Genomic DNA, 10,011 nt, shown 5'->3' on the forward strand with positions numbered 1-10,011 from the left:
TTTTTTTTTAAATTTTTTATCAAAACTGTTGTGGCAATTATCTTAACTAATACAGGAATTAAACCCTAAGTAAGCAAAGAGCTGCTCAAAACTGAACTGTGTATATGATCATTCTGTACATAGAACATGTGACAATTCGGGTGATACAAAAGGCACTTTGTAAGCAATTACAAAATATAATCTAAGGATCATCATAATTCATCAATACAGAGATATAACAAAATAATTGCTGTTGAAAATCCAAAATTTATTAAGCCAATATAACAATCATTGATAATAATAAAAATATATCCAATCACTTACGCTTAACAAATTAATAATAGCTTACAGAAATGCTAGTAGCCACAGTATCATGAAGGAAATGACGGGGTCACGAGGCTGCCATACAAGGATGTTATGGGGACATTCCTATATCTTAAGGGAAAAGTTAATATTTAACATTGCCAAACCAAAAACTGCTATGGGTATCATGCCTTATTGATCATCCCAAAGTAATCATTTGAACCATTATAGCAAAACATGTCATGAGAAAATGATTAAAGCAGAAAACAACAAGCTATTTTCACATTAGGAATAGGAATACCTAAAAAGGCGACTGCATGGACATGAAATTCAAGTGAATACTTACACCAAAGTTGACACAAATCAGCTATAACCATGCTCACATAACAGCAAGGTGTCTTACCTTTCATGAATGGAGACTAAATTTTACAAAACATGTTCCATGCAACGAGAAGAAAAGACATTTCTAAATATCCGTCCTATAGACATGTGACAAAAATCACGATGTTATCACTTTTTTACTCCTCAGTTTCGACATGTTATTCCCACAACTTCAGACACAGGCATTCAAAACAAAAGATGCCGATCTAAATTCTCAAAGGTCTCGGTATAAAAATTATGAACAAAAGGAAATAAGGTAACCTAATTCATACCTGAGGGGTATCCCAAAACAAATGAATGGCAGACATTATTTTCATAGTCCTATTCTTATAATCTTATTGAAAAACCATAACTGTACTTATAATAAACAAGATTTGCAATAACCTTCGTGTTATTTACATGCAACAGGGGAGTCGGAATCTTATCACAATTTTTAACAGACTCCTATACTGTCAATTGAAAAGGGAGAGATAAACAAGGTTTACAAAATCAAACACCAGCTCATCACAATAACAGCAGAGATCAAGCAAACCAATCCATGAGAATCAAAGCAATGCTTGTAAAAATTTATAAAGGAGCTTTCAATCCTTCTAAGAAAAGAAATTCAGAGATCAAGCAATTATATAATCAACCCATTCTACATTCTCCACAAGCAATCAACAACCATGAAAATTACCTGGCAATGACGATTGCTCGGATCCAAAGAGATGGAGTTTAGATCTCGATTTTAACCCGCCGAAGCAGAGAAAATGAATTGCGAAGATCTCTTTTTCTCTACTATTTTTTCTTTTCTTCCTCTTGAATTGCTATGGATTTCAAATTAAATCCTCAAAGAGGATGATAGCAGAAACAAAAAATCCAAGGGATCAGATAAATTTATGAGCAAAAGATGAAAATGTAGAGAAGGTAGGGTGAAGATGATGCCAATCGGTAATTTCTAGCTATAACAATTACAAAAAATGATTGAAACGAGGAGATCAGGGGTTTTAGAAATGGTTTGTATGGAACATGAAGCTCGGTTGGAATTTCTGTAAAAGAAAAATTCCAGATCTGATGGAATTAGGGCTAGCTCTAGATTGGAATAGGACAGATCTGATCGGAGGAGACGATCGGAGGAAAGAAGAAGATCAGAAACGTCTCCCTCTTCTCAGATCTGAGATCTCAGATCTGAGATTTCTCTCTCACGAACAGATTCGAAGAGAGAAAACAGATCTAAGTTGTAATGATCGGCCGGAGCTCGGAGGCGAGAGAGATAGTGGTGGAGGTGGAGGAAATTGGAAGAAGAAGAAGAAATTGGAGTTCGGCCGGAAGTTTGCCGGAGTTAGATCGGAGAAGACGATCGAAGGAAAAGAAAAACCCAAATCTCTTTTTCTCCCTCTCTCTCTCTCTCTCTCTCTCTCTCTCTCTCTTTGCGAGAATGAGCTCTTTTCTCTTCTTTTTTTTTGATTTCTTTTATATACCTATTTTAAAGCTGCTGATATTGACACTACTGTAGTTAAGTGGGCGCACGAATTTTGTTGGGCGCGCGAATCGGCCGTGACCTGGACTAGATTATGCACCCCTCTTTTCATAAGAAATGATATAATTGCACTCCCCTTTCCATGGACAGCCCCCTTTAAGATGATTCACTCCCCTTTTTGGTCTGCATTGCGCTCACTCTCCTGGCTTGTTCACTGAGCAAACGCGCTCAGATTTCGACAAAATTTACGGAGACCTACGGGAGACCTTAAGCTACCCTAGGGTTCAATTTGGCACCCCAGCTCACTGATTTGATAAGGTTTCACACCAACGCTACGAATTTAGGTCCGGTAAAAATGGGGTGTCTACAATGAGTATTGAAATTGTTATGGTAAGACTTATTTAATTTGGAATAAGATTTTGTTGTGGTTGTTGTTTATCAAAAAAAATATATATATTTCTATGATTTTTGCTTTGTTCTTTTGCTCGTAGCGACTTGACGGAATCGGGTCGTTACAGTTGTGGTATCAGAGCTCTGGGTTTTTGTGAAATACCTGGACTACGTGAGAGTGGGTAGATTATAGGATTGGGGTAGACAATTAAGACTTGTCGACCAAAATATATGCACTCTGATTTCTATACCCTTAAAGGGAAGACACAATACTAAATTTTAATACTACTCAATCAATGGCAACCAAAGTCTTCTATTAGTATGGTACTTCCTAGCAATAAAAAGATTATGTCATTGATATATACATATGACTATGTATTGTTCATTTTGCAGATGTATCAGAGGAGGGGAGCTGCTAACCAGGCTAATGTCCCTAATAATGATGGACATGAACCAGCTCAGCTCGGTGCGCATGGCCAGGATGGACCTAACCCAGCTCAACCCCAAAATCAAGATGGTCTGGAAATGCTGGCAGAGATTCTTAGACAAAATCAGATAGCTAATCAGACCGCCCTTCAGGCCATCGCAGCCAATCTCGAGGCTCGTCAGGAGTCGAGGCCTCGTGAGGATGCCTCTCAGGTACACCGTCAGTTCCGAGACTACCATCCATTTGAGTTTACTAGTTCAGGTGACCCCTTAGCGGCAGATCATTGGCTTACAGAGGTAGAGGGGATCTTTGCCGTGATGGAGTGCTCTAGCATTCAGAAGATTCGTTTTGCTTCCTTTCCTACTGAAGGGAGAGGCGGGTGTCTGGTGGCGGACTGTGGTTCAGAACTATCCCGCAGTCTTGTCTGGAACTTGGGGACAGTTCAAGTCCCACTTCAATGAGCAGTTCTTTCCGGAGTGCATAAAAGATCAGTTGGCGGGGCAGTTCGTAGAACTAAAGCAGGGGGCATTGACTGTGGCTCAGTATGGAGCCAAGTTCAGGGAACTGTCACGTTTTGCACCGGGATACGCAGCGACGGAGGCAGATCGGGTTCGAAAATTTGTTAGCGGTCTTCGCCCTTCCATTAAGGCGAGTATCGTTAACCTTGGTACTGGCAGAGGTCTGTGAGAAGGCCGAAGTGGCGGAAGACTGTGAGAAATCAGTGCAAGCAGCTAGATCTCAATCATTTGCTAGCAAGAATCAGGGACCTCCACTCAAAAAGCAGAGAACAGGTGGTGGTTCGCAATCCAAGACCTTGTGCCCTCTTTGCGGAAAATTCCATTCAGGCCAATGCTGGAAATCAATGAACGTCTGTTTCAATTGTGGGGATCCGAACCATAAGCAGAGAGATTGCCCTAAGAAGAAGCGTTAGCAGTATGCCAGACAACCATATCAGCAGCAGCAGCATCAGGCTCCTCCTAGACCTCCACCCCAGCCGCAGCAGCAAAATCAGTGGAGGGGAAACCCAAATCACATACCGGTCCAAGGAAGAAATGCACCCCAAGCTCATATCAATCGGGTCTTTGCCTTGAGTCAGCGCGACGCTGAAGCATCTGATGCAGTTATCGAAGGTCAGCTTCTCGTTAATAGTATATCTGTTCATGTCTTATTTGATTCTGGCTCTACATTATCATTTATATCACCTGATTTTGTTCGAGAACTAGGTTTATCTCCTGTACCATTACTACATCCGTTGAGAGTGGTCACACCAATAGGCGATGTGGTAGTTACTGACAGGATATGTAAGGGTTGTATAATTAAAATTGGGGACCGTGAGCTTTTGGGAGAACTTGTATTGTTGAAGATGAATGACTTCAAGGTCATCTTAGGCATGGATTGGTTGGCGTCTTATCACGCCAGTGTGGATTGTTTTCATAAGGTGGTGGTGTTCAGAATACCCGGAGAGGAAGAGTTCATGTTTGAGGGTGTGAAGCGCCCTGGCAAAATCAAAATTATTGCTGCATTAAGGGCCCAGAAAATGTTAAGTAGAGGATGTGAAGGTTTCTTGGCGTATGTGAAGAAAGAGGATGATGGTGTAGGGTTATCAGCAGCTGATATTTCCGTGGTGAGTGAGTTCCTTGATGTTTTTCCAGAGGATCTCACGGAGTTGCCTCCCCACAGGGAGATCGACTTTACCATTGACCTCGAGCCAGGGACCTTACCCATTTCCAAAGCACCTTATCGAATGGCCCCTGCCGAGTTGAAAGAATTGAAGGAATAGTTGTCTGAGTTGCTTGAGAAAGGATTCATCAGGCCAAGTTCTTCGCTGTGGGGTGCTCCTATTTTATTTGTTAAAAAGAAGGATGGCAGCGTCCGTTTGTGCATCGATTATCGGCAACTGAATAAGGTCACTGTAAAAAATCGTTATCCTCTGCCTAGGATCGATGATCTTTTTGACCAGTTGTAGGGAGCTTGTCACTTTTCTAAGATTGACCTCGGATCAGGATATCATCAGCTTCGTGTCAGAGATGAGGACATATCCAAGACAACTTTCAGGACCCGATACGGTCATTTTGAATTCGTGGTAATGCCATTTGGGCTGACTAATGCTCCAGCCATCTTTATGGATGTAATGAACAGGATCTTCAAACCCTTCTTAGATCAATTCATTGTAGTATTTATTGATGATATACTCATTTATTCTAAGACCAAGGAAGATCATGCAAAGCATCTGAGGAGCACTCTTGAAACTTTGAGGCAGAATCATTTGTTTGCCAAGTTTTCCAAGTGCGAGTTTTGGTTAGAGAGCGTGACATTCTTAGGTCACGTGGTCTCTAGGGAGGGCATCTCAGTTGACCCAGTTAAAGTAGAGGCAGTGTTACAGTGGAAACAGCCTACTAACGCAACTGAGGTCAGAAGTTTCTTGGGGCTAGCCGGTTATTACCGAAAATTTGTTGAAGGATTTTCTACATTGGCTGGTCCTCTGACCAAGTTGACTAGAAAGAATGTCAAGTTTATTTGGGCGGAGGAGTGTGACCTCAGTTTCCTAGAATTGAAGAAGAGGTTGACTTCGTCGCCTGTTCTGGTCCTCCCTTCTAAAGGAGTGGATTTTGTTATTTATAGCGATGCTTCCATAAAGGGGTTAGGTTGTGTACTTATGCAGGATGGGAAGGTGATTGCATATGGCTCACGGCAGTTGAAGCGGCATGAGGTGAACTACCCCACCCATGACTTAGAATTGGCAGATGTGGTTTTTGCGCTCAGGATCTGGCGTCATTATTTGTATGGTGTGAAGTTTGAGGTTTTTACGGACCACAAAAGCCTCAAATACCTGTTTGATCAGAAAGAATTAAATATGCGCCAGAGGAGGTGGCTTGAGTTCTTAAAGGACTACGATTTTACATTGAACTACCATCCGGGTAAAGCCAATGTGGTTGCTGATGCTCTCAGTAGGCAAGGATGTGCTAGTCTTGCATGCTTGATGATGGAAGAGTGGAAACTCCTTGAGCAGTTTAGAGATTTGACTTTGGATGTTTGCAAAGTGGGTGAAAAATCAGTCTTAGCAAATTTTCGAGTTCAGTCAGACTTTTTGGAGTCGATAAAGGCGGCTCAAGCAGATGATGCAGAGTTGGTCAAGTTGAAGAAAGGGGTAGATTCCAGACCAGACTTTTCAATTGGGGCAGACGGTTTCTTGTACTTTAAAGGCAGGATATGTGTGCCAGCTAAAGAAGATCTCAGAAGGAGTATCTTGGATGAGGCCCATAAGTCTCGCTATACCATTCACCCGGGTAGCACCAAGATGTATCATGATTTGAAAAGAAACTTCTGGTGGAGTGGAATGAAAAGAGAAGTGGCTAGCCATGTGTTGAAATGCTTGACTTGTCAGAAAATAAAGATTGAGCATCAGAAACCTGGAGGCACTCTAAAGCTTTTGGAAATACCCATGTGGAAGTGGGATAGCATTTCTATGGACTTCATCATGGGTTTGCCCAAAACCAAGAGCGGTTGTGATAGCATCTGGGTGATTGTTGATCGTCTCACCAAATCTACACATTTTATTGCCATGAAAAAGACTTGGACTTTGAACAAGTTGGCTGAGGTGTATGTGGCTCAAATTATCAGATTGCATAGAGTACTTGCTTCTATAGTATCAGACAGGGACACCAGATTCACTTCTGGGTTTTGGCGTGGGTTGCAAGAGGCTTTGGGATAGAAGCTAAATTTTAGTACTGCCTAATTACCAAACTACCCTTGGGCCAACGTTGGATTTGTGGTGGGCCATCCTGGAGCCACGTGTCAACAGCTAATTGGCTGCTGTTTTTCATACCCCTCCGTTGACGGTCGTCACTTGAACCTGACGGAATGACTCAAAGTATAAGGTAGACCCCCTCTAATTCTGAATTGATTCTTATGCAACTGAGTTGAACTAGAGATCTTAATTAGCATTGATAGTGTTTCAACTGAGGGGTCTACCTTATACACGAAAAGCCAGACGGTGAACTTGATGAGTTTGTAACTATAGGATTATCGTTGAATGTGTCAGAAAGTTGAGGGGGTGTAATTGTAATTTTCTCCTTTTTTTCTATGGCTGTGTAGTTGTAACCCAAAAACCATTTCTACAACTAATCCTAACCCTGTCCTATCTATAAGGTTTCTATAATAGGCAATTTTTTTTTTATAGATTGGAGGGCTAGGATCAACCTATGGGAATGACCCTCTGGCATTAAATGGACGGTTTTGAAAAATACTAGACTAGGCGGACTTACACAGTATAAAATCCCTTATTTTGCCTTATGGAGTTGATCTACTGTGTTTGTGGCCCTACAAATAAGCGGTTTGGATCATTCTTTGAAGTGGGCCAAACCATGTATGCATCCCGTGTCGTGTATATCTCCACTCAACAAAAACATATAAATCCCCAAATCCACGGTAGTAATCATAGAGAGAGAGAGAGAGAGAGAGAGAGAGAGCAATGGGGGGAGTAAAAGCAGTTCTTCTACATCACATAGCGAGGGAAACCTCGGATGTGAAGCGATTGGCCAATTTCTACGAGGAGATTTTAGGGTTCGAGAGGATCGAAGCCCCTAAATTTGGAGAATTTGAGGTGATCTGGCTCACCCTACCTTCTGTAATTTCCCTACATCTGATCGAGAGAAACCCTCATTCAAAGCTTCCAGAAGGCCCTTGGAGCTCTGCTTCTCCGATCGCAGATCCAAAGAATCTCCCAAGAGGTCATCATCTCTCATTCGCAGTCTCAAACTACGATTCCTTTGTTCAAACCCTAAAGGCAAGAACATTTCTTTTCATTTCCCTCCTGTTCTCTTTCCATAGGGTTGATTTTCGTTATGGATTTAGCTAACATGAACCTCGAGTTGAGGATAATAACCGGTATCTACTCGATCGAGTTGAGTCAATTCGGCCGAGTCACCCAGAATATATGTTTTTTTTTTTTTTAATTTATTAAGGCCATGTTTGGATTGCAGGAAAAATACTTCTGACGGAATTGATTTTCTCAAGAAAATTTTTCTTTCCACAATTTAGAGGAAAATAAAGGCCTGTTTGGGTACCAGATGCATTTACATCACTCATCTTCATGATCATGTTTTAAGAGAGAGAGAGAGAAAGAGAGAGAGAGAGGGAGGGAGGGAGGGAGGGGTGTCTCGCTGCTGCCGGAGCAACGTCGAGGAGCAGCGACGGTGAATGAAGTTGCCACAAATATTGATTTCCAAATAATGTCTCGCAGAACAGATTTGAAAATCGGAATTTTTTTGCACTGTTGTAGCTGATTTGGAAATCTAAGGATCTGATCGAGTTCAAAATATCAACTAAATCCAAATCTAAATCTTATGGGTCCAAATGTGGCCTAATAGTATTTGGTTAATTTGGAAAGATATCATCATAGGATGAAGATCCCACTAAAGATACTTGGTTCAACTTATCCTTTTTCAGTGTAAATAGAGAATGAAATTTTGGAATATTTTTCCATCCCAAACTTTTCCAGAAATTCTTGCAATCCAAACAGAGCCTAATAATGTGTATTAAAACTTTCGTCTTCAACTAGTATTTCTTGTGTGTGTTACATTAAAATAGCACACACTATGCACAAACACGATTTATGCAAAAAATATGTTTTTTATGACTAAATTTTTATGGGTTAAAAATTGTTATGTATTAGTTTAATTTGCACCTGGAGTTTCATGTTAATAATCTAGCACAATGAGGAATATTTATTTTGATTTTGAATGGTTTATTATGTTGAATGCTAGCCGCCAAAAATTTGATCTTTTGATCACATCTTAAAAACCCACTCTGCTCGACAGGCGATTGAGTTGAGCCAATTCCGCCATAATGTATGTTTTTATTAATAATGTGTCGGCTACCTTGCGCCTTCAGCTAGTGTTTCTCGTACATGTATACAAGAAAATAGCAAGCTTTCATGTAAACATTAGGTGCTTTTATGACTAAATTTTTATGAGCTAAAAATATAGTCATTTCTGAGAATGTTATGACCATTATCTGCTACTAATCATATATAACTTCAGAATCAAGTAGCAAAGATCTTTAATATTAGAAGCCTCTTCCTTCAAAAACCCTAGAGAAGAAAACACCAAAGATGTAGGCTAAGAAAACTCCCAAAAACTATCTTCCTCATTCATGTCAAAAAATTTCCCCAGCGTGGTTTACATTGGTATTTATATTCCCTTTACATTGTTGCACGCTTTAAAACCTAATAATAATTCAAATAAACACTTTAAACTCTAAGAAAAACCCTTCGAATAGTGATATAAATAGTTCCTGAACAGTGAAGTGGGCCCACATTTATCCAAGAGTCACTTAAACTCTCTCCTTATGACTCATAACGTAAAGAAAAAAAAAGACATGACATGGGCCCTATCACCTTAACTTATAACTAAATGAAAGACATACATGAAAGTGGCTTTCTTTCACTTAACTAACTCAACTCAACTCAACTCAACTAAGACTTGTCCCAAACTGGTTGGGGTCGGCTAATGAATCCTTTAGAAAAATTTTATGAAGGCAAACTCAACTCAACTCAACTAAGCCTTTGTCTCAAACTAGTTGGGGTCAGCTAATGAATCCTTTAGAAAATTTTTATGAAGAAGGTGAAAGAATCTGCCCGGCTCAAAGTGACCAAGTCTAATCCTGTCACTAGTTGGGTTTGTCTACATGGATCATTTTCTTCCACTCTCTCCTATCCAAGGTCATGTTCTCTGTAATGTTCCTAGCCATCAAGTCTTTCCTCACTGTTTCTACCTAAGTTGTTTTCGGTCTGCCCCTACCTCTTCTTACTCTATCACCTTTCACTTAACTAGCGACTTAAATAAACTACGAACCCATTTTCTATGATTTGACTGTGATTATGTCAAAGAGGAATATGACATATTCGATGATCCAAATGTACATGCACTTTTTTTTAGAATATAATGGAACCCACTTCATTTGATGATCCAAACCATTCGTTTATTGTGTCCCAACCCTCTGATTATGAGAGGTTTCTATGATAGGCTGTCCCTCTACAGATCAGAGGGTTAGGAATTATGATCATTCTATG

General features: G+C 40.3%; 1 protein-coding gene across 1 annotated transcript; it reads left to right on the forward strand.

Moving 5' to 3' along the window:
* The first annotated feature begins 2,491 nt into the window (after positions 1-2,491).
* LOC143888354 (uncharacterized) lies at positions 2,492-4,719 on the forward strand. Its single transcript, XM_077392748.1, has 4 exons — positions 2,492-2,512; positions 2,906-3,151; positions 3,309-3,618; positions 4,061-4,719. Exons 1-4 carry the CDS (start codon positions 2,492-2,494, stop codon positions 4,717-4,719), a joined length of 1,236 nt encoding a protein of 411 aa, XP_077248863.1.
* The last annotated feature ends 5,292 nt before the right edge of the window (positions 4,720-10,011 follow it).

This window comes from Tasmannia lanceolata, unplaced genomic scaffold, assembly GCF_043159265.1.
Source record: "Tasmannia lanceolata isolate RefF3 unplaced genomic scaffold, GAP_Taslan_0.1 ptg000012l, whole genome shotgun sequence".
Taxonomy (NCBI): domain Eukaryota; kingdom Viridiplantae; phylum Streptophyta; class Magnoliopsida; order Canellales; family Winteraceae; genus Tasmannia; species Tasmannia lanceolata.